This window comes from Manis javanica, chromosome 1, assembly GCF_040802235.1.
Source record: "Manis javanica isolate MJ-LG chromosome 1, MJ_LKY, whole genome shotgun sequence".
NCBI classification, from domain to species: Eukaryota; Metazoa; Chordata; class Mammalia; order Pholidota; family Manidae; genus Manis; species Manis javanica.
Window position 1 is genome coordinate 203,415,715 of NC_133156.1, and position 25,820 is coordinate 203,441,534.

Below are 25,820 nucleotides of genomic sequence, written 5' to 3' on the forward strand. Positions count from 1 at the left end.
TGCCTTGGAAGGAATCAGGGCCGAGAGCAGGTGTCTGTAGTTTAAAATTAACATGGCTGTCTCTTTGACTCATTTTAAATAAATAACTATGTAGATAATAGCATTTAAATTGTCAGCAGAAAATTTCAAAAGAAAGTGAAGGGGGGATTAAAATTAAGAATTGGTTGTATTATTTCATGTTATAATGGATGGCCCAATGTTTAAATAGATGGTATTACTGGTATTTTTGAATCAACACTATTGTATTTAGAAATAACCTTTATAATTTCATATTCTATTCAATTTTTCTTATATTTAAAAATATTTCGTGTACATGTATATGAATACATGTAAAAGAAGTAAAAGAAGTTCAACTTTAGGAAGAGACTAACACTAGCTTTCAAAATGATTAAGATGATATGTAAAAACCAGGAAAAATCAATAATTTAAAGAAGACATTAAAAACTTCTGAAAGTGGAACCTTTTCATTTATATGACTTCAACCTTGCATAGATGATCCTTGAACAATGTGGGGTTTAGGGGTATGTTGACACCCCATGCAGTTGAAAATCTGCATATAACTTTTAAATAACCAAAAACTTAATTATTATTAACCTGCTATTGATTTTAGTAGTAAATGATAAAAGACTACTGTCTACATACATTTTAAGCATTCATGTCATACTTCTTTAAAGTTTTCAGTATTTCTAGACTACAGTTTGCAAATGTTTTCAATTGTTGCAAATCTCCAAAACATTTTCCAATATATTTATTGAAAAAATTTGCATATAAGCGGACCCACGCAGTTCAAACTTGTGTTGTTCCAGGGCCAACTGTAACACTAAAATGGAAAGTGTGTATGTGCATAGGAGTCTATAGAAGCCACCTTCATCTACAAAACCTGTCCCAGAAGAACAGAGAAAGCACAAAAATTTTATAAAACAAGGTTTATTCTGCAATACTTTATCATAATGAATTGCATCTCTTTGGTAAAAATAAACTTTATAAACATTTTAATAATCAGAGATTAGATACAAAAACTAAACATCTGTTAAGTTGTTTTTAATATGAGCAAAGACTGGCAACTGAGAAGTGGTTCACTTGTGACTGGTCATCTACTGGCAGTGTAAGTAGAACTCAGGGCAATTTTTATGCTACATCAGAAAATAGGATAAGGAAACAGTTTGATAACTCAAAATTTTTTGAAATCAGAAAGCATTCTTATACTTTCATATAAAAATAAATAATAGTTACAATGAATTGGCAATTATACATTTTTATACACTATCTGATGGCAACATAATACTTTAAAATTAAGGACTTAGTTTAATAAGAAATATACAATTTTAAAAACAAGGTTTGACAATGGCACTGGCAGTTAGATGCAAAAAATTTGCTGTAAGAAAAAAATGGCAGGTATAACAATACTCTTTCAATAAATATTTTGACTACATCATTAACATACTGAAGTAAACTTTGTTTAAAACAAAGTTTACACATTTCGAACTAACAAAAATGATAAAATATATGTAAATCAGAAAACCTCAAAGTTTCTTAATTAAATGCTATGGTCTTCACAAGTTAAATTACTGTAGTATTTAAGACAACAGTCTTCACAGCTTTGTGAAGTATTCACATCTGTTGCTTCAACTTCTGGGAAGGGCTTCCTGGTCTACCAAGACGTACACATTCCTTCTTAACACTTCCTCTATAGCTTTGAATTTATGCTAACATATATTTAACTGACCATCTAGTATGACCCCTTTATATAATGCCTCAGAAGTAGCAAAAGAAAAAACACTTTCTCAACTTTACTATACACAAAGAATCTTAAGAGATGTATGTCATGCTGGCTGTAGGGAGGATAGGAAAAAGCTCAAAGGTGGAAAAAAGGTTATCCACCAATAAGCTTTCCCATGAATACAAGTAATGTGCTCTTTCTCTGAATTTAGAAAGTAAAATAAAGTATTAACTAATTTAGTAATATATTGCACAAATAAATTAAAAAATATATACTCAAAAACACTGGTTCTATTTGAGATGTGATTCTAATTGTGCTAAATCAAAATTTTTACTAGGGGTATATTATAAACTGGAATTGGTTATAACACTTTCAATTGATGTAAGAAAAATTATGTTAGCTTAAATCAGTTTTAAAATATGTTGGAAAATATATAACCTCTCTAGGATTGCCAAGTTGTTTTTATTACAGTAAAATGTTATTAATATATTATTATAAATACAATTTCCAGTCCATAGGACTTGAAATGATTTTTCTTAATTGGTGGTTATTAGTCATGGTTTAATCTCAACACACAAGAAATGGGATAATGTCTACAGAAGTCATAAAGGGGGAACTGTAATTAAAAAATTTCTTCCCCTTGAAAGTAACTGCCTTGGTAAATCAGCAAATGGAAAGTGATGCACTGACTTCTGTACAAGAATTAAGTGTAAAATATCATGCAACTTCTTCCTGTTAGTTTTCAGTCTCACAGTGTTTATTGTCCTTGCTAGTGATGAATATAACTTAAAATGTGTGGGAAGAGTCACAAAGAGAGAAGATCAAGTTTAAAGAGTTACTATTATTTGTAACAAAAAAATTTTGAATATCTCTATTAGAACTGGTAACAACTCTCCCCCCTCCTTATCTTAGATGACTTTCCTTTACTTACAAAGGATAATTAATGGACAGGAACCAGAGAGAACATTTGTGGTACAGAATCTCAGTAGAACAAAATGAACTGGAACCAGATCACTGAAACACTGTTACTAAGGTCTATTCAGAGGGCCATGGTAAATAACTTAAAAATATTGTTATTAAAATGATTTTTGTTATCTGAGTGCGATTCATACTGTGATAAAAGCAATTTTTTGTTATATTCACCACCTACAGTAAAAAAAATTTGACTAGGTCACCTATTTTCTATAGTAGATGTGACTATACGAAGAACAAAATACTCAAATACCTCAATCCTGCATATTTAAGGAATATTTTTCATTATCAACGAATTTAAAAATTACTATTTTTCAATAGCACCAATTCTATTATGTGGCTATCCAGGTTCAATTACAATTAACATGGAAACAGGACAAATAAAGTTAATGTTATCCCTGGCTTAAAGTTTTGCCAATTGAAAAAGACGTTTTCATTGTTTCTCATTTGACAGTTTTACCCAAATAAAATTTAGCAGTCAATAAAAATATCTCTTAAAAAAATTCAAGAAAAAGCTTTATAGTCACAGAAACAGCTGAAAATGACAAACCAAAATCATGAGTGTATGTATCTATGTATATGCATATTTGAAACTCAGAAAATTGAAAACAAGGTCATTGTCTACAAAACAGGATGGAGCATGAGTTAAGACTGAACTTTCGGAAAGTTGCTTCCACCATTGTAAAAAAATATATATAATGAATAAGTTTAGTTTTATTAGTATCCTTTGATCTTTCTGGATGTTTCAAACTATACAAATGTGATATGACAAAATGTCTCATAGAATCAGATTTGTTCATACTTAAAATGCCTTAGTCAATGCATGTTTAGAACAGTAATACAAAATCTTGTAGTATGGATTGATGGCACATAATATGTATTACACTGCCTCCTCAAAAGGTATATTGTACAACATTTGATTTTATACAAGTTTTGAAACCCATGAAGATATTTTTGTCTCTGTAGTTTTGTTAAATTCTTTTAAATTTAATTATGTGTACATACAAATTTACATACAAAGCTTGGACAAGTCTTTTTTACCTAAATGATCTACCTTTATTTATGATGTCATATGAAATAAGTATTCAAACTGTTTATATTAAATTACACTCCATTCCTACTTAAGATTCTCAGAATGCAGTACATTTAACAAGCAAGTGAAAGATTCTTTTCTTGTGAAAGTGTGTCAGAATGGGTGTTAACTTCATAACACTCTATGGCTGTATCCTCCCATCGGATAATTTCTATTCAACAAAGACAGTTGGTGAGAAAATTTTAAACAATGGTTGCAAAGCACTTTGGGAAAGAACAAGAGGCCCCAGTAAATGCTATGCAACATCTGGGAAGTAAAGCAATTTGAAAAAAAATATTGTAATAGGAATTGGAGTGTTCTTAGATGAAAGCACACCACAAAATTACCTTTTCTAAATCTAAGAACTGCTGAACTCTGCCTTGTAACAAAAGACCTTCCTAGACATCTAGGATCTTTTCCAATTTACATTCAACTTTGTTCATGCTTCAACAAAAAATAATTAAAAACAAAAATTAAGACAAAATAAAAAACTTAAATCTCATCATACCGATGCATGTGTCAAGAGAGAAATATGAGAAAGACATCAAAGTTTTTAGCTGGATTAGCAACTATAGTTAATTACAGATAGGAAAAGAAAATGAAAGTTATATAGTTGCCAATTCTTACATTTTGACATATTAACAGAACAAAAAATTTAACTTTCAGACAGAAGCTGAGGATTTTCTTACATAAAAATTTCCAATTCTTGGAGATGCTTATCACAGAAATTATGCTTTTAGGACCTCACATCATATTTATAGTTGGGCATGATTCTAACAACAATTACTTAATAAAAATTAAATGAACAATATTTTGAAATCAACAAGTAATTAGCACCCCTCCCCCACCCCAAAACAAAAGAAGTCCATTATGGCTTTGATATCCCTTGTTAAGAATTAGTAGAAGAGTATTGCCACACTGTAAAATACTTTCATGCTAATTAGTATTTCTATTTTTTCCGCTGCTTTTGATTTTGTGTCTTGGCAGTACTTATCAGGGAACCCAGACATGTACGAATTCCAGCAAGGTGGAGCAGAGATCCAGCTGCCTCTTTGAGCTCCTCATCAATTTCTTGACATGACTGTTTCTGCATCTTTTTGCTTGAATTCCCTTTCTCAGAGGAGTCTGCACAAGCCTGTGCGACATAGCCACTGTCTCCAAGAGGGTCATCTTCATAATCAACATCTGTATCTTCTTCACTGTGAAATCCTTCACTGCCATCACTTCCCACATGACTGCTCTTTGGGATAAATTCATATACCTCATCCACAGAAGACAGGGAAGACACGCTAGACCTGGACGCACACCGCTGTGCTGCCACACTACTTGCGCTGTAATTGTGGTCTTCTTTTGGATCAATGCTGGTGGCTAAAGAATCACTCTCTTGTAATCGCATAGCACTGGGATGATTAAATGCATTGCTGTAACTCCTCTTCTTTTGCATTGCTGTTTTAAGAGGAAGAGGATTCTCGCCTGTGGAAAATAAAACTTCCATCAGGAGGTCAAATGCATTTTGATTGCAAAAACAGGTCATTTAAAACTATTATATCACGCCTGTGTAGTGCTTTAAATTAGTAATGTTTTGTAGGTCTTTTTTTTTTAAACACACCATTATCACCCTGTGGGTATTAATCTGAAACATTTTTAAATGGTATGTCTTGACCTTTCCATGGAAAATATAATTATTTAGAGTTGCTTACATAGAATGCCTCAATATGAATGTACCAGTGTTTAGCTAACCATTTCCCCCATTGATATTTAGGTTGTTGCCAATTTTTTACCATTATACTATAAATAATACTGCAATAAAAATGCTTCCAGATGCTTTTTCTCACACATGTACAAATATTTTTTTAGGATACCAAGAAACAGAACTACAAAGCAAAAGGATATATGCATTTCAAATTATAACTGCTATCTTCAAATTGCCCTCCAACCTGGTTATACCAATGAATATGTATTACAATGCCAAATTCCCATACTCAATACCCACTGTTATCAACTATTTTAAGTTTTCATAATCTCATGGCAAAATGCAGTATAAATCTCAATATTGCTTCATTTTGCATTTCCCTGATTTTCCAGAGAAGTTGCTTATATATTTTTTTCTTAATGCATTTTTATTAGGGTTGTTTAAAGGAACTGGGATGCTGTGGTGAGGAAGTCTACTGGAATCATTTTAAATTGCACTGTGTTGATTTTCTGGGTTTTTTTTCTCCCAAGTAAAATACTTAAAAAGAATTTTGGAATATAGTCGATATACACACAGTATTGTATTGGTTTCAGATGTACAACATACTAATTTAACAATTATATACATTACTAAATGCTCACCACCGTTAAGTGTAGCTACCCCTATACCACTGGAAAATATTACAGTATGATTGGTTATATTCTCTATTCTGTATTTCCACTCCTATGACTAATTTATTTTATAATTTAAAGTTTGTACCTCTTTATCCCCTTCACCTATTTCACCCATCCTCACCATACCCCCATGGTAACCAACCATGGTAACCAAACATTGTCAGTGTTTATGGGTCTCTTTTCTTTTTTGTTTAGTTTTTCACATTCCACATATAAGTGAAATCTGACTTACTTCACTTAGCATGACCCTCCAGGTCCATCCACATTGTCACAGATCAAAAGATTTCCTTCTTTTTTGTGGCTGAGTAGTATTCCATTGTGTATATATACCACATATTCTTTAATCATTCATCTATCGATGGGCACTTGGATTGCTTCCATATCTTAGCTATTTTAAGTAATGCTGCCATAAACATAGCTGTGCATGCCTTTTCAAATTAGTGATTTTGTTTTCTTTGGGTAAATTCCCAGAGTGGAATTCCTGGGATAAATGGTATTTCTACTTTTAGTTTTTTGAGGAACCTCCATACTGCTTTCCACATTGGCTGGACCAATTTAAACTCCCACCAACAATATAGGAGGGTTCTTTTTTTCCCACATCCTCACTAACACTCGTTATTTCTCATCTTTTGGATAATAGCTATTCTGACTGCTGTGAAGTGATATATCTCACTCTGGTTTGATTTGCATTTACGTATCTTTTCAAATGTGTGTTGTCCATATAATTTTCCTCCTCTGATACCTGCCTATTCATGTATTTTACTGGCTTTTCTGTTGAACTGTTTTTGTGTTTCTTCCTTGCAGGATCCTTTTATACACAGATACTCAATATTAACCCTGTGTTATATCTAGTGAAAATAAGTGTTCTCCCAGTGTTTTGCTTGTATTACCTTTTTGTTGTTGTTCTGTTACTTTTTTAAAGATATATTTTGTTGTCAGAACTCTAAAATTTCAATGTTTAATTAAAATTTACTCATCTTTTCTTTTACAAAATTTGCATTTTGTGTCTTAGAGGGGGCTTTTCTTATTCCAAGGTTGTAAATATACTTTCCTATATTTTCTTATTTACAGCTTTCATTTTTACTTTTAAAAATTCAAAATATTTAATTTCTAAATATGTTATTTATTTCTTATTTTTTTTGGTCAATGTAAAAAGATCTATAAGACCATTAACCTTAATTTCTCAATTGCTTGTATCAATTAATGGAAATACTATAACAAAAATAAATTCAGATGAAAACACCATTTAGGTGGAAGGAAATAATTTTGCTTGTAACATTTAAATTACATTTTGCATTCTAAATTACATTTGAAAGGCACTCACAAAAATGTATTTTAAAAAGAAAAGTATGTTTGCTTACATTCTAAAATTCCTTGCTTTATAGAAGTATTTAAAAGCATCATTGCAGTGGCAGCATCAATATCAGATTCTGAAAAAGTAAAAAAGTGATAATGTTACTGTTCTTTATAAAAGAGAGGTGACTGAAGTATTTGCATCAGGTTAAACTATGTGAAACTATGTGAAAATTAGGGTTGGAAGACAACTAACAACAATGTAACCAATGTTGATTTTGGTGTATATTCTTCTACTCAAAAAAATAAAAAATAAGAAATAACCAAGTATATTCAACAAAATGAGACATACTATTTTGCAATCTGCTTTTGTTCACTCAAAATTATGAACAGTCTTGTGAATAGTATTATATAAAGGAGAACTGAGACATACTATAGAGAACAGAAATACTTTTATTAGAAGTTTTAATAAACGTCTTTAATTTCTTTCATTTAAAATTTTTTTCATTTTCATTCAAACTTTTAATAAATGTTTTTATTTTAAGAAAATAAAAACCTGAACTACATTTCAATGAGGTCTGCCCTTAATTAGCTAAGACTACACAATAAGGCATTATTACTTTGTAGCATTTTTACCTTTTTAACATTTAAAAAATATCCTTACCTATGCATATCTGCAGTTATGAAGTACTGCATTAATTACATGTTAGTTATAGGGAACAAAAATATATGTAATTGATCAGTCTAGATCATGTGAATCTCTATATATTAACTGAATAATTATTGCTGGCACAATGTTTTTAGTCATAATTATATACAAGCCTACAAGTACTGTAGATTTATCTAATACTCAAGAGGTCAAAAATAATTATGGATATTCCATAACAAAAATGGGCTTTAAGTCTGGTAAAATAAGCAGGTTCTATTGTACATAAGGTCTTCATGATCTCATATCTACTTTTATACTAAAAGTTCCTCTTCATCTTGGTACTCTATTAGTCTGAAGAACTGTAATTGAATATAAATGAAATGGTATAATCTAATATGTGAAGGAAAAGTTAAAAGTATTTATAAATTTTAGATTACAAAGGATAAGTTTAAAATAAGACTCAGATATGAAACTCCCACTTCTATCTCAAAGCTAGAAAACATTTATTACCCTAAAGTTGTCCATCTTACTTGTAATATTTAATAAAGTTATTTTAAATATAAAGCCATGAAGGTATCGACTTGTTTTTCTCCCAACCTGACCATAAATTCTGAAGGCAGAAAATGTTACTGTTGCTGACTTTAATAAATAGGCTTTAGTAAACCAGAAGATGGTTGCTATGATGGAGCACATAATACTATAGCTCTTTTCCTTTAAATAACATGTGACTTCATGAAACAGCCTACATGAGTATCTTTCCAGTTACCCTGTCAGCTTCTTTAAGGTAGGAACCATGTCTTATCCTCTATACCCATAATGCCTTGAGCAACAGCAGGTGCTTGATAAATACGTAAAGGATATTACATCTTTGCCCTTCTATCCTTATATTAAGCTTACTATCACCAAATTACTAACGGTTGAATATTTAAAATGGGCTTGGCAAGTCCACAGTATTATTAAATCAGCTAATCCTCTCAACTTTATGATGTGGGAATTAATAGTATTTCCATGCTAAGAATGAAAAAAGAGATACAGAGGGAGCTCTAAAAGTGGTAGAGGTGGGAGTTGAACCTCAGTAGTTCAACCTTTAGAACCCAGGCCTTCAATTTGTATTTTATCATTATCACTTAATACTGACTAAGCATACATGTTTAGAGTAGGATATTTTGCAGAAAGCTACAGAATATTCTGGAAATTTTCTATTCTATTATTCATTCAATAAACCGAGCGTCGGGTAAGGAGCCTGACATCATTCCAGGTTGTGGGAATGAAACAGAAAACAAGACAAAAAGATCCTTAATCTCTCAGAACACATGAAAATAATTAAAACAGTATAGCAGAGAGTAATAAACACTCAGGAGAAAAATTAAAAGGGAGACAGTATTGGGACAGGTGAATACAATTTTAAATAGAGAGGTTGGAGAAGGCCTCACAGAGAGGTAATAGTTGAACAAAGACCTCCAGGAGGTGAGAGAATGAAGCTATGTAGATATCCAAAGGAAAAGCACTTCATACAGAAAGACAGCAAGTAGAAACACTTTGAATCAATGATCCTCACATGTCATAGCCAAGATGATAGCAAAACAAAGACCTCTTTGATTCCTGTCTTTTAGAATGAGACATGCCTACAATTTTGATAAGAGTTCATTATTCTAACATGTCTCTGATGAAAAAAAAAAAAGTGTAGCCCTTAGCCCATATTGTGTCTCTGGATGAACTGGAAAAAAAGCAACTCTCCCTCCAAGTGAATGCTTCCCTGTATCAAGGTACATAGCTTGAAGACTGGAGTGTGGGCTGGATTTCAGACCCCACTCATTACCTCACCCAGGTCTCCTTGTGTAGGGAACTACTTGCACGGCATTATCCAAAAGCCCTAACAGAGAGAGATTCTTGTTCCATGAAATAATTTTTTAATAGAAAAAGGTCTACCTTGTTTCCAGTTTTATAAAAAAAGGAAGGTGGTGGTGAGGGAGAAATTTCAAAGAGACTTATCTTGACAACTAAGACATCTGCATGAACACCATTTCTTTTCTAACATATTTAATTTCTTTCATAAAGAATGAAAATCTGGTTCTTTTATATTTTGTATATATTTCCTCTGACACCTGATTAAGCAAATAATTTATTTCCAGCTAAAGTCATTTGTCATCGCACCCATAAGAGTCATTCCAAATAGTGATTTTTTAAAAATGTAGTACAAAGTCATATTTCCCTTTTTTATACTTCATAGGTCTGCTTGGAGTTCAAACCATGATACTGATTTAACAACTGGTTCAAGTAAGTTTTTGTCAAAGTGTTAATTTGTACCTCCTGGTTTTTATTTGATGCTGAGAAATTACTAACAATTAAACAAATTAGAAGACATCAGGTTAAACTACGTGAAAATCAGGGTTAGAAGACAACTAACAAGTTTCTGTTATCTGATGCTGAGTCCATTTGCTTAAGGAGTAACATTAGAGCCTGAGAGGTAGAATTTCAATGGTTATAAAGCTAGTAATACCTGTAAGAGGATTTATTTCCTCTTTCAAAACTAACATACACATTTACAGAGCATTCAGAGAAGCTGTCTCTTATTCTTTACAGAAGTAGGAGAGCAATTTTAATAAATTATCAATACTTTATGTTGCTTGGACCATGGTTTACTTTCATTTCAATCAAGATACAAATTATGCTACACTGCAACTTTAAATTTGAACTTACATTTGCACTTAGTCCCTCCTATCATCAACTGTCTAAATTTTATATTTGCCTATATTATACTAGAACACAAGTATATATATATTAAAATTTACTAACTAGAATGTTAGTTTCTTTTTTGACTTGCTTGTTCACTGATGTATCCTTGGTGCCTAGAACAGTGCCTAGAAGATAAGAGTGCTCCATAAATATTTTTAAAAAAGACGAATTTATTCCAAACCCACACCAAATCAACATATTTACAAAAAAAGGTTTTATTTTGCTGTCTCAGTATGAAATTCTTGTGCCCCTGTTACCTACTTTAGTAAGGTAACAGTAAGTTAATAAGATTTACTTAAGCCTATTTATTAAAGTTATACAATAGTGTAACACACATGATGGCACATGAGTCATTGTAAGATGAGCACAAGACAACTATAAACAAACTGTTGCATCTATTTTGGCTGATAATTGGTTTCTGGAGTTCCTAAGACTAACTTTTCCTGCTACTTTAATGTGTCTAAAGATATATAATGGAGTCTAAAACTCTTAATATAATTAGTAAAGATGATTCTATGAAAGTGTTAGATGAATCTAATACTGGATTCTAATAATACAGTTCAACAGCAACACCTAAGTGATCTTTACAAAACACAAAGACAACAATGTTGCCTCATTCTTTAAAGCCCTTCAGCAGCTCCTCCAATGCCTCATATGTGGTAGGAGTGCAGACTCTGAAATCAGAGTTCCCGACTTTCTTCAATGCCATTTAGTTGTGTGACCTTGAGAAAGTTATTTAATCTCTCCAAACATCAGTTTCTTTGCTTCTAAAAGAGGGTAACAATACTTTCAAAAATTGCGGTAGGGATTAAATGAGATAATGCATGTGAAGTGCTATGACAAGGAACTCAATGCTAATAACTAATAACACAGGAAGAAGTTCAAACTCTTTATGATAAACAAGCTCACCTTGATTTGGCTGATGCCTGCTTAAACCTAGTCATTTTGCCTTGCCCATGCTAAATGACCACATTTACACCTAGTGAACCAAGGCTACCCAGTCTTCTGTAGGCTTCAGGTATAATAATCAGCCCACAGCTCCCAGCAAGTATCCAACACTAAACTTCTACCCAAGGGTATATGTCCTTCCAACTTTTGAGGCCCAGCTAATAAATCATCAACACTTTTTTCTCTAAAAGGCCTTTCCTGACCTACCTCTAAGCTTAATTTGCCACTTATTTCCTTTCCTCCCATTGTACTCAGCACGATTGTAGTTGATCTTCTTCAATTAAACCATATATTTTCTGAAAGCAGAGCTTGGGTCTCTTTCATCTCTGCATATCCCAAAGCACCCACTACAGGGCTTGGCACCACATAAAAACTTAATACTTATAGAATAAAAAGTTCAACATTTAATCCTTTTGATGTTATGTTTTTCATAACTTTTCCTAGAAATAATATTAAGAAAAAGCAAATATCCTTAAAAGTCTAAGAATACGATGTGGGTAAAATGGCAACACTTCCAGAATCTCTTCCCTAGCTTTAGTTCATCTCCATATGAATAGGGATTTCCAAGGGGTGGAGAGTAGTCCCTCTCCAAATCAATAGGTAATTTACAAAGGGGAGCTAGGACGTATCTGGACCAGATAGGTTGGGTGGGGTCCATTTTTCAGAGACGTCACAAGAGACACTGCCTAGCAGAAGTGGACAACTGCTTGTAATAAATAAATGGGTTTCTCCAACTTTATTTCTCTCTTTGACTGATTTCAGATCAAGAGTATCTTGCCCTGCCAGGCCTGGGAAAATATTTTTCTCCCAGAGTTACATGGGCGGCAGTTGATAGGCTGTGAACAGGAAATCTGTCTTAATGGATGTGACCCTTGGGCAGGCTGCCCCTAGACTTGATGGGGAGATGCCTGGAACCCCCACTGTGGATGGTGGGAAGGCCCCAGTGGCTGCAGAGGGTGCAGCTTTACCCAGGAGCCCCCTACCTGTGGGGCTTCCAACTGGGGAGCCCCTAGTGGGGAGATGGTCTAGGGTAAAGCACCTGCTAGAAAGGTGGGGCATTCTGCAGAACCAGGTAAGGGTGGAGACACCATAAGCTGTGAATTAGCCCTCCGTGAGATAGAAGGCTGCTTATAGGCACCAAGTGGCTGTGTAGCAGCCAGGATTGTGGGATGTCTGTTACTTGAGACAGTGGAAAGGTTATGGAGGAGAGAGAGACTTTGGCAGGAAAGGGACACACTTCAGCATTGCTTGGAGAAGCTGGGTGATGACTTTGGTGGGAATGCCCTTAGGAAAGAGACAGTTATTGAGAAGACAGGTTGAGTTCCTGGAAGATACATTAGCAGCGAGGGAGGAGGCAGCAGGAAAAACCGTGTTGCAGGAGGCCGTGGGAGATGAAAGACTGGTGCGTTCAGCCTGAGATGGTAGAGGAGATGTCCAAAGAGGATGAGGAAGTGGGGCCGAGAGCTGATCTGTTGCTGAGGGCCCACATGAGGGACCAGCCTCTCCCAAATTAAAGGCCCACCTGCTTGTAATTAAGAAAATACAAATGCAAAAACTGCAGGCTCCTCAGGGGGAGGAACCACCCCCTCCCCAGGTTACAGAGAACTCCATGCTCCGACCCTATATCCAGGATCACCTGGTGGACATAAGCATCCAGTTTCAGCAGAAGCCTTCGGAACCTCTGCCTACATCGCCTTTGCATCTCTGCGATATGGGGGTGGAAAACACTGTTATGTTGAATTCTGAAATGGGTACACTGGCTTTCCTGATGACTCACCCTTCCCTCCGGCAGGGCTGCAAAGTGCACCTGAGAGAATCGGACACTTCTGGATAGGCTGACAGCAGCCATCAGGGCACTTTGCTCTAATCAGGGTGATTTAGCATGTTTATCCACTGGCTGGAAAATGTATGCAGAGCTCCAGCAGGTGTTACGGGAGTTGGGCAGGAAAAACATCATCTATAATACGGAACCTCAGGGCCCCAATAAAGAGTTGCTCACGGCAGGAATGAGAAATCTGGTGCTACAGCTCCTCCATCTCTCTTTGGGTCCCTAGTGACTATTCTTGCCGCCTCACATAGGGCAACCCAAAAAAAGTGAGGCTACTTGTTCTTCAGCAGATCTGGGGTGGGGGTGTTGAAACAATAACAGCACAAAAGGAAGTATGGGCTACGGCTGAAAAGAGAGGTAGAAAGGGCCCTGTGAAGGTCTCAAGGAGTCAGATGTGTGTTGATTTGATAAAAGCAGGGGTAGTGAAAGAAAAATTTGATGGGCAGCCCAATGGGATCTTGTTAGAACTCTGGCACCAATTAAAGCCAGAGCAGCAGTTCATGCTGGTGAGGTCTAGAACACGGAAACTAGACACAAAGCCCCATGTCTGGCCTGTGTCCCTGCAAGACTTCCTGGGAAACAGTACTCAGAATACACCTGGCCCCTCACCCCCATAGGAGGACAATTGGGTGTAGCAGTTTGACTGAAGGGGGTGGTCAGGGCCCCCAAATTGGAGACATGTGGGGACTGGAAGTCTAATGGAGAATTAGCAATTCATTGGTCTCCAGTGAATGTACATGTCCTGGAGCTAGTGGACACAGGAGCTCAATGTTCTCGGATTACAACAACACTGAGCGGTTTCCTGGGACCCCCGCTGTGATAAGATAGCTATGGGGGTAAGGCAATTGGAGTAAAGAAAGCCTAAATCCCATTGAGGATAGGGTGTTTATGCCCAAAGGAGTAGACTGTGCTCATTTCTCCCATTCCTGAATATATATAGGGGACTGATATTCTGCAGGGCCTGACACTGCAGGTGATGTCAGGCTGAGGATATGTTTGGTGAAGGCAGTTTTGAGAGGACATGCTTAGCACCCACCTGTAGCTGTGCCTGTATCCTGGCCAGTGACAAATGACAGCAGTATAAATTGCCAGGGGGACACAAGGAAATTGGAGAAACTCAACAGAAGTTGGAGAAGGTGAGCATAATAAAGCACCACATAGTCCTTTTAATTCCCCAGTGAAAAAGCCAGACAGCTCCTGGCAAATGACCATGGATTTCAGGGAACTGAATTAAGTCACAGCCTCTTAGCATGCTACTTTCCCCTCTATAGCAGCCCTGATGGACACCCTCAGTGATGAACTAGGGATGCATCATTGTGTGATGGACCTTGATAATGCTTTCTTCTCTATTGACATAGCACAGGAACGTCAGGAACAGTTTGCCTTCATGTGGGAAGGACAGCAGTGGACATTCACTGTCCTTCCACAGGGATACTTCCACAGTCCCATCATTTGTCATGGACTTGTACTCCAGGACTTGGCCACATGGAAGAAACCACAAACAGAGTGGCTGTATCACTACAATGATGATATTATGCACAGGTCTGATTCTCTTGCAGATTTAGAAGGGGCAGTTCCTAGATTGCTGCAACATCTACAGAAGAAAGGATGGGCTGTGAACAGCACCAAGGTTCAGGGACCTGATTTGTCTGTAAAGTTCTTGGGGGTTGTCTGGTCAGGTAAAACTAAAGTTATTCTAGAAAGTCACAGACAAGGTTGAGGCTTTTCCTACCCCTACCCACTGTGGCAGTATACAAGAGTTTTTGGGTCTTTTGGGTTACTGGAGAGTGTTTATCCTGCACTTGGCACAAATTCTGAAGCCCTTATACCAGTTGGTATGAAATGGCATCAGGTGGGACTGGTATGAAACATATGCAGCTGCTTTTACTGCTGCTAAGTGAGCAGTCAAGGCTGTAGAGGCATTGAGTGTAATGGACTCATCAAGGCCCTGTGAGCTACACGTTCATGTAACCGAAGATGGTTATGGATGGGGGTGGTCTTTGGCAGTGGCTTGAATGGACACACCAACCTATTGGACTCTGGTCACAACTGTGGAAAGAAGCAGAAGCAACTGGCTGCTGTGTATTATGCCTTACTGGCTACAGAGCCCATCAACAGAACAGATCCAATCAATGTAATAACCACCTCTCCCATCACGGGGTGGGTGTGAGAGTGGACCCAAAGGCCATGCAGTGCTGGGGCAAAGACGCCTACACTGGCTAAATAGGATGCATATGTACAGCAACATGGTGCCCTCTCCAAAGGCCTCTTAAGTGGAGAACTCCAACACTTAACTGGGGCCAGTGACATGTACCAGTGGAAAGCAGGAAGAACTTACTTTTGAGCCATTGGTAGTCAAGAGCCCTATCAGGAGAGAAAAGCCCCTATACTTGAAGATGCTTAGTATACAGACAGCTCCAGTCATGGGCAGCCCCAAAGGTGGAGGGCTATGGCTTTCCATTCTAAGACTGAAACAATATGGATGAAGGACACAGAGGGGAAGAGGAGCCAATGGGCTGAGATGTGGGCAGTATGGCTCATGATCAGCCAAGAGCCTTCTCTGATAGTTGTCTGCACTGACAGGTGGGCCGTCTATCGAGACTTGACCCCGTGGCTACCAACATGGTACACATGCTAACTGGATGGTTGGTCACTGGTCCCTTTGTAGGCAAGAGTTGTGGCAAGACCTATGGGCCTCTAGTCAGACTAATAAGACAGTTGCCATAAGTCATGTGACTGGCCGTTTGCCATTGGTATCCCCAGGGAATGATGAAGCAGACACATAGGCCCACATGTGCTGGCTAGAAGGAAAGCCTCCCTCTGATGTGGCCCAATGGTTGCATCGGCATTTGTTGCACACAAGGCAAAAGACAATATGGGCTGTAGCCTGTTGGTGGGGCTTGTCATTGGCCTTTGAAGAAGTTAGCAGAGCCAGGAAGGAGTGCCTTGTGTGCTCTAAGAGGGACTTACACCGAGTCCTGGAGAAACATGGGACAATAGTAAAGGGGCTGATACCACTTGTCAGGTGACAGATAGACTACATTGGGCCTCTGCCCGTATCAGAAGGATATCGCTATGTAATGACTTGTGTGAACACAAACTACTGGACTGTTGATTGCTTTTCCTGCACATCGTATAGATCAGCAAACCACCAAAAGGGGCCTAGAGCATCTCTTTGCAGCCTATGGCTGGCCACAGCTGATTGAGAATAATCAAGGCACCCACTTTCCTGGACATGCATAATGGATGCAGCAATTAGGAACAAAGCAGAAGTTTCATGTACCACATAACCCTACCAGGGCAGGCATGATAGAGAGATACAATGGTTTGTTGAAATCTGGCCTGAAGTCAGACACCAGTAGTCTATAGGGCTAGTCAGTTTGCTTATGAATAGTGCTACGGCATTTGGATGAGAAGCCCCGAAAAGAAGCCTTAAGCCCTGTGGTCATGCTAACACACATTGCTGAATCTCTTATAAAACTGTATATATAAACCAAAGAGGAGTTATTGAAGCCAGAATATGGCCAGCAGAGCAACATCCTGTTGCCAGCCCTAACTGTGTTAAACCCTGGAGACTCTGTTGAGTGGATGTGGCCCTGGACGTTTTGACACATGGACCAATGATGGCTGGCCCTTCTGGCACCTTGGGGAAAAGGCCTGGAACCTGGCCTCCTGTGTTTTCCTGGAGTAACAGCAGAGTGGTCCCCAAAGATAATGGTAGTGTACCTAAAATATCCAGGAGGTAAGAGCAACTTACAGGAAAGTTTTGTTTTATCTTTATTACCAATGCATGTACCTCCCATAGCCCTGTATATTGACCCATCTGCACCCAGGGGTGGGGGTGAAAGTCTGGTACTAGACCAGGACAAGATCCCATTCCTGCCACTATCCTATCACAAGACCACTCTCTTGCATGCATCTTACCTGATAGACAAGATTTGCCTATGCTGGTGTCATCAAAACATGTATCTTATCGCCCTGAAGGTTATTTTCTTCCCTGTGGCCTGGACCCGCCCTCTTGTTGAAGCTGCCACATGATGATTGCTCTGAACTCCCTACCTGTTTAGCTACTGACCACCTGTGGAATGGGTGAGCGATGGACTAAATCTGTACAGAACTTTGAACCTAGCTGAATCCTCCAGCTCGGGTATTATCATAATTTTATTGCTGTTGACATTATATGTCATTAGTCTGGTTACAGTGCTTCAGTTTTCTTGCAAAGGGGCCACTGAAGAAGATGGGGAGTGAGTAGATTGTGAGGCGAGATTTCTGGAGGGGTGGGCTGTGGGTACAACTGTAACATTTCTAGAATCTCTCGCCTGGCCTTAGTGCATCTCCACATAAATAGGTGTTTCCAAGGGGTAGAGAGAAGTAGTTCATCTCCATATCAATAGGTAATTACAAGGGTGAGTTAGGGCATATCTGGACCAGAGAGGTTTGGTGGGGTCCCTTTTTGCAGCTAGATTGCTAGAAACACAGGCGAAAAGAAGTGGATGACTGCTTGTAGGAAATAAACAGGTTTCTCCCACTTTATTTCTCCCTTTTACTGATTTTAGTTCAAAGGTATTTTGTACCGGCTGAGAAAATATTATCCTCCCAGGAGTTACATATGCCCTAAGGCAACCTGATTTAGACATAATTTTCCCGAGTTTTTGTGTGATCTTATACTTTTCTCTTAAACTTATGAGAATTTTATATTCTATTCCAGGACAGACCTGTGTTTGTTTTAACCTAGAATACCAACCACCCTTCTCACCAAGTTAATTATTACTAAGCCTAAGACTCAAAAATACCTACACGGAGGGAAGTAAATGTTACCAGTACTGAAGAGAAGATGCAAATATGTATGTCATTACATGAAGAAGTAGAAGTACTTATGCTCTAGTTGTAAGGAACTGTGGCTGAAAATAGTAGGAGTAAATGACAGAAGTGCCTGCTCCTCAAAGGGAGAGGCAGAATTTGGATGGAATGGAGTGACAGTCAGATGAGATTCCAAATAAACCCCAGAATTCACAAATATAATGTTCTCTAAATGTGTGTATGAACTGAGTGTGAAAAACTAAGGGTCTTAAGTTATTGTGATAACAAAAGGATAAAGGAAGTTTCAGTAATACCTAAATGTAAAGGGAACCCAAATTTACCCATGCAGGTAACAAGAAAATGGATACGTGCTCTACATTAAGCCAGAGCATTATCTGAAGCAAACTCACAATCTGCCTAACTTCTTTGCAGGGTTCTCTTAAACTTTTTCATACCTTCTCTCACTTATTTTTACAGGCCATCATCACACTGCTTCCTAGGTTTGGTTTAATATAGATCCAAAAAGCCAAAATGTCTGTGATACACAGAATGGTTTTTAGTCTGATAATTTCAATTTTAAACATCATAGAAATGGCTGTAGGCTCCATAGCAAGAACGCTAGAAAACCTGAGGTGAATATACCACTAATCTATAATGTTAACTATGAGAAGGGGGGAAAAGACAACTAATTCAGAATTTTGATATAAAGTAGACCCTCAAAAAAACATGGGTTTGAACTGTGTGGGTGCTCTTATATGTAGAGTTTTTCACTAAATGCCACACACAGTACTGTAAATGTCTTTTCCTTATGATTTTCTTAATAATTTTCTTTTCTCTAAATTAAGTTTTTAAAATTCTAATATATATATATATATAATGTGTTGACTGTTTATGTTATCATTAAGGCTTCCAGTCAACAATAGGCTATTAGTGATTAAGTTTTTGGGGAGTCAAAGTGTTATACTCTGAATTTTAACACATGTGTGAGGCATGTCAGCATTGCTAACCCTTATACTGTTGAAGAATCAATGTATATTTAAAAAGAAGTCCACAAAATTCTAAAAGTTAACTTACTGCTTTCTTAAATAAAAGTTCTATACATTTAACCTATAAAAGAAATATTCTGAACTATATTCTAATCCAGGTTTGGCAAACTTCTTTGAGGATCAATAAGTATGTATTTTAGGCTTTGTAGGCCAAGAGGCAAAACCAAGGATCTGATACAAAGGCCTCTGTTGTAACTATTTAACTGCTGTTGTAGCAATTTTCACATGCCTTCAAATATTTTTACTTTTTTTCAATCATTTACAAATGTAAAACTATCCTTACCACACAAGCCATACAAAAGCAGGTGGTGGCCAGATACAGCACATGGCCATACTTTGTCAAACTCGTTATAGCCTAAAATTGACTTGAAAAAGGAAACTGATGGTGCTTGTAAAAAATATTTTCCTATTGCTAAGGAAAAATATACAAAAAAGGAAATGAAAGAGATATAAAATAGTATATACAGTATGAGCCCGGTATGTGGAGAAAAGTGTGTGTGCATATATGTGCATATATGCAAACATATCTACTTGTGTATAAAGCATAAATAGGATCTAAGCAATTATGTAAAAATGTTAACAGTAGATAAAGGGTATGTTCTAGTTTCTCTTTAAATGTTTTTCTTTTCCAAATCTACACTGAACATATAATACTTATATAATTAGAAAAAATACAACAAACAAAAAAAATCCTGATTTTTGATCTGACTTTTTATGATTTAAAATACTGATCTTACACATACCTTTGAGGGTTCGCACCTGGTTCTGCTTGAGTACAGAGTTTAAGTAGTGAGGTGATAAAGAGCCACTGAAAAATAAAAAGGTAAAACAAATATGCTTATAAAGATATTTCACTTTTTTATGGAACTTAGTCACAAATAACACTAATCTGAACAATAAAAAACACAAATTATTTTACCTTGTTTTTTTGCTAATACTATGCCGTTTAAGCAGAATATGCCAAAGCAGAAAGAGAAAAAGATCCAAGATTAAATCACAACTATTTGGATGTCCTTGGGCAAAATAATTACCTCATACATTTTTCATCTGTAAAATAGTAATAATTAAACCTCCCACATAGGGTTGCTATGATAATTAAGTGAGAATAACACATTTAAAATGCCCAGAATCAGTTTGGGATGGTAAAAGGATGACAGAGCAGGAAAGCTAGGCAGAAACCTCCTTTCCCTGCCACACACACACCAAGGAAGCAACTACAGCAAATACAACTAAACCTGAAAGTGATTTGAAGGTGGCAGAACAGACCACCTACACCCAGTGAAGAAGAGAAGACCACACAGAGAAAGATAAAGAGGCAGAGCCATGATCAAGCTGGACCCAAGCCCTTCTCCCATCCCAGTCCACAGGTAGGAGGAAAGGGAACAGAGCAGGGAGGGAACAGGAGCCCAGGAACTCTGCTCACCTGGCCCTGGAGATATGCACTGGGAGAATGAGTCCACATTACATTGAGTTCTGGTGATTAGCAGAGCTGGACACCAGGGATGCTGATAAGCCACCCACTTATGGAGGAGAGGCATGCTACACCAGTCCCACTGAGACCCAAAGCAGAGCTGCAGTTTGACTTACCAGCAATAGGAGGGGTGCCCGAGGGGCAAGGGTTGGATGGAGATCTCTCCTCAGGAGAAACAGCAGGTGGACATACCTCTCCATCCTTCCCTCAGCCCAACAGGTCTGGCACCCTCGGGAGCCACAGATGCTCCATCTGCCTGGCTAGCGGCTGAGCCCAGAGACACTTCCCTCTATAACTTCCAGTATGCCAGCCAGCTAGGCCCAGCAGCATCAGATTTTGCTGGCTGGTAGGCAGAAGGAGGCTCTGCCAGCTTTCTCAGCCGTTTCAGCTAATTACAGAAGCACCTGTAGAGGTGAGGTCCCAGCACATGTTCCTCCCTACGGGTGGCCAGGTCTGGTGCTACATGCCATGCTGAACCAGGGGGCACCCTTGCAGCTCACTGCTGCAGGATGCACTGCCATTGCAACTGGATGTGCCCCCACCATACCCTAGAGCTGTGCAATTTAACCCTGTAGCCCTGCAATCACCATTGTGGAAGGGCAAGCAGAGGGTGGGTGCAGAGGATACCCCACCGACAACAATCCCAGCAGAAGGCACTGCTCTGATCAAAAAGGGCCAGCTGAAGCAAACTGACACCAGCAGTGGACTAAGATAAACTGCTGCCAGAAGACAGAAAGGTGGCCCTGCCCATTGCCCTCCAACAGCAACCAGGGCTCCACTGCAACAGAGAACCAGGCACTGGAGAGTAAAGAGTCTTGAGTTTCTGGATAGAGTCACAGGACAGCTTCTTCACAGAGTCATTACTCTCCAGATGAGGAAGCATAGCAGATCCCTCTACTACAAAGGAGGAAAAACAGAAACCCTGAGAAACTGAGGAGGCAGAGTATGTTCCAAACAAAATTACAGGATAAAACACAAGAAAGGAGGCTAAATGAAACAGAAATTATCAGTCTTCTTGATAAAGATTTCAAAAGTCATAAACATGCTATAACAATCCAAGGAAAAGTATTTAAGATCCCAGAGAGGACTTCAACAGAGAAACAAAAGGTGAAAATGGGCCCCTTAGAGATGAAGAATACAGTAACTCAAATGAAATACACAATGGAGGGAATGAATAATAGATTGCTGCAAGTAGAGGAGACAATCAATGGGCTAGAAATTAGAGAACACCAACACAATAAAGCTAAGGACCAGAGAGAAAAAAGGATCTCTAGGAAAGAATGATAAGAGAGCTCTGTCACCTATCCAAATGGAACAATATTCACATAGGAGAGATACCAGAAGGAGAAGAGAGAGATAAAGCAATAGAAACTCTCTTTGAAGAAATAATTATTGAAGACTTCCCTTATCTGGGGAAAGAAACAGACACCAAGGTCATGGAATCACATATAACCCCTAACAAAAGGAACCCCAGGAAGACAACATATAGACATATAAAAATTAAAATGGCAGAGATTAAGGATGAGGAGAGATTACTGAAAGCAGCCAGAGAAAGAAAAAACATTACTTATAAAGGAAATCCCATCAGACTATCAGCAGACTTCTCAGCAGAAACTTTACAGGCCCGAAAGGAGTGAATATTTAATGTACTGAATATAATACATTAAGTATACAATTGAGTATAATATATGGGCTATAAATTTACGTAATGACATGAAATATTTAATGTATTGAAACAGAAGGACCTTCAACCAAGAACCTACTAGCCAGCATGATTATCATTCAAATTGAAGCAGAGATTAAATAATTCCCAGATAACCAAAGGTTCAAGGAATTTATAATCACTAAAACAGCATTACAAGATATGTTAAAGGGACTGCTGTAGATGGAAATGTTCCTAAGGCTAAATAGTTTTCACCAGTGAAAATAAACGCACAGTAAAGATAAATTAATTACCAAGCCAAGAACAAAACTAAAACAAAAATAGTAAAACCTACTATACACAAAATTAGTCAAGGGATACACAAGAAGTGCATATTATGCCAATATATGAAGTATGAAGGAGAAAGAAGAAAAAAGTACTTAGATTGTATGTGAAGTAGAGCAATAATCAACTTAATATAGACTGTTATTATATAGCCAGAAAGCTATCTTTGAACCTTATAGTAACCAAAAATCTAAAGCCTATACTAGGTACACAAAAAAATTAAAAAAGAGGAATCCAATCACAACACTAATGAAAAGCCATCAAATACCAAGACAAGGGTATAAGAGAGGAAGAAAAGAACTAAGAGGAGCTATAAAAACAACCAGAAAACAATAAAATGGCAGGAAATAATTTCCTATCAATACTGTCTTAAATGTAAATGGACTGAATGGACCAATTAAAAGACAGAGTTGCAGAATGGATAAAGAAATAAGACCCATCTACATGCTGCCTTCAAGAGACTCATTTCAGACATAAAGACATACACAGACTAAAAGGGAAGGGAAAGAAAAAGATATTTCATGCAAATAATAGGGAGAAAAAAGCAGGAGTATCAGTACTTATATAACACAAAGCTGATTTCAAAACAAAAAAAGTAACAAGAGACAAAGGACATTATATAATGATAAAGGGTTCACTCCAACAAGAGGATATAACCATTATAAATATCTATGCACCCAACACAGGAGCACCTAAATATGTAAAACAAATACTAACAGAATTAAGGGGGAAATAGATGGCAATATCTTCATTTTAGGGGACTTTAACACACCATTCACATCAATAGATCAACCAGATCAGATGTACTTAACAGATATCTACAGAACATCCACAAAAAAGCAACAAGATACACATTTTTCTCAAGTGTACATGGAACTAGGCCCCAAAGAGCCTCAATACATTAAAAAAAATTGAAATTGTATCAAGCAACTTCTTAGACCACAGTGGTATGAAACTAGAAATAAATTACACAAACAAAATAAAAAAGGCCACAAACACATGGACTCTAAACATCATGCTTCTAAATAATCAGTGGATCAATGAACAAATTAAAATAGAAATCAAGCAATACAAGAAGACAAATGAAAACAAAAACACAACAGCCCAAAACCTGTGGGATGCAGCAAAGGCAGTTCTAAGAGGAAAGTATACAGCAATACATGCTTATCTCAAAAAACAAGAACAGTCCCAAATAAACAGTCTAAAATCACAATTAAAGGAACTAGAAAAAGAACAAATGAAACCCAAAGTTAGTAGAAGGAGGGACATAATAAAAATCAGAGCAGAACTAAATAGATAAGAATAAAACAATAGAAACAATCAATGAAACCAAGAGCTGGTTCAGTGAGAAAAAAGTAAGATAGACAAACCCCTAGCAAGACTTGTCAAGAAGAAAGGAGAATGTACAAACATAAAATCAAAAACGAAGAAGGAATAATCACAACAGACACCACAGAAATACAAAGAACTATTAGAGAACACTATGAAAAATTACATGCCAATAAATTGGACAACCCAGAAGAAATGGACAAATTTATAGAAAAATATAACCTTCCATGACTGACCCAGGAAGAACAAAAAATATGAACACACCAATTACCAGCAATGAAATTGAATTGGTAATCAAAAAACACCCAATAAACAAAAATTCATGTCCCGGTGGCTTCACAGCTGAATTATACCAAATACTTAAAGAAGAGCCAATACCCATCATACCAATCCTTAAAGCATTTCAGAAAGTAGAAGAGACAGAATACTTCCAAACTCATTCTATGAGGCCAGCATCACTCTAATACCAAAACCAGGCAAAGACACTACTGAAAAAGAAAATTATAGCGCAATGGCCCTTATGAGAATAGACGCAAGAATCCTCAACAAAATATTAGCAAACTGAATTCAAAAATACACCAAAAGGATTATCTATCACAACCAAGTGGGATTTACTCCAGATATACAATGATAGTATAAAGTCATAAATCAAACAATACTAACAAAAAGGATAAAAAAACACTTGATCATCTCAACAGAGACTGAAAAAGCATTTGACAAAATTCAATATCTATTTATGATAAAAAAAACTCTCAATAAAATGGGTATAGAGGGCAGTATCTCAACATAATAAAGGCCATATACAACAAACCTACAGTTAACATCATACTCCATGGAGAAAAGCTCACCACTTTCATTCAACACAGTACTGGAGGTCCTAGCCATGGCAATCAGACAACACAAAGAGATAAAAGGCATCCAAATTGTTAAGGAAGAAGTTAAACTCTATTTGCAGTTGACATGATTTTATACATAGAAAAAAAAACCATAAGGACTCCATCACAAAGCTATTAGAAGTAATAATTGGATTCAGAAAAGTTGCAGGATAAAAATAAACAGAAATCTGCTGCATTTCTATATACTAACAATGAACTAACAGAAAGAAAAATAAAGAAAACAACTTTATTTACAACTGCATCAAGAAGAATAAAATACCTCGGAATAAACCTAACCAAGGAGGTGAAAGACTTGTACTCTGAAAACTATAAGACACTCATGAGAGTAATTAAAGAAGACACAAATATATGGAAATCTATCCCAGGCTCATGGATAAGAAGAATTAATATTGTCAAAATGGCCATCCTGCCAAAGCAATTTATAGATTCAACACAGTCCCTAGCAAAACACCACCAGCATTTTTCAATGAACTAAAACAAACAGTTCTAAAATTCATATGGAACCACAAAAGATCCCAAATAGACAAAGCAATCTTGAAAAAGAAGAACAAAGCTTGGGGGTATTATGTTCCTTGTCTTCAAGCTATACTATAATGCTACAATCATCAAAACAGTATGGCATTAGCACAAGAACAGATGCATAAATCAATGGAACAGAATAGAGAGCCCAGATATAAAGTCATACATAATATGATCAATTAATATA

General features: G+C 36.9%; 1 protein-coding gene across 3 annotated transcripts in view; it reads right to left on the bottom strand.

Moving 5' to 3' along the window:
* Nucleotides 1-911: 911 nt before the first annotated feature.
* FOXN2 (forkhead box N2) overlaps nucleotides 912-25,820 on the bottom strand; it is an 85,816-nt gene continuing 60,907 nt past the window's right edge. For 2 of the 3 annotated variants that reach the window (XM_017675263.3, XM_073213466.1), the window contains exons 4-6: nucleotides 20,175-20,239; nucleotides 7,493-7,561; nucleotides 912-5,237 (exon numbers count right to left, since the gene is read on the bottom strand). In XM_017675263.3, coding sequence (XP_017530752.1) covers nucleotides 4,714-5,237; nucleotides 7,493-7,561; nucleotides 20,175-20,239 — 658 coding nt within the window. In that variant the 3' untranslated portion in view covers nucleotides 912-4,713. The remainder of the gene's footprint in view (nucleotides 5,238-7,492; nucleotides 7,562-20,174; nucleotides 20,240-25,820) is intronic. The other variant, XM_073213468.1, reaches the window with a different exon arrangement.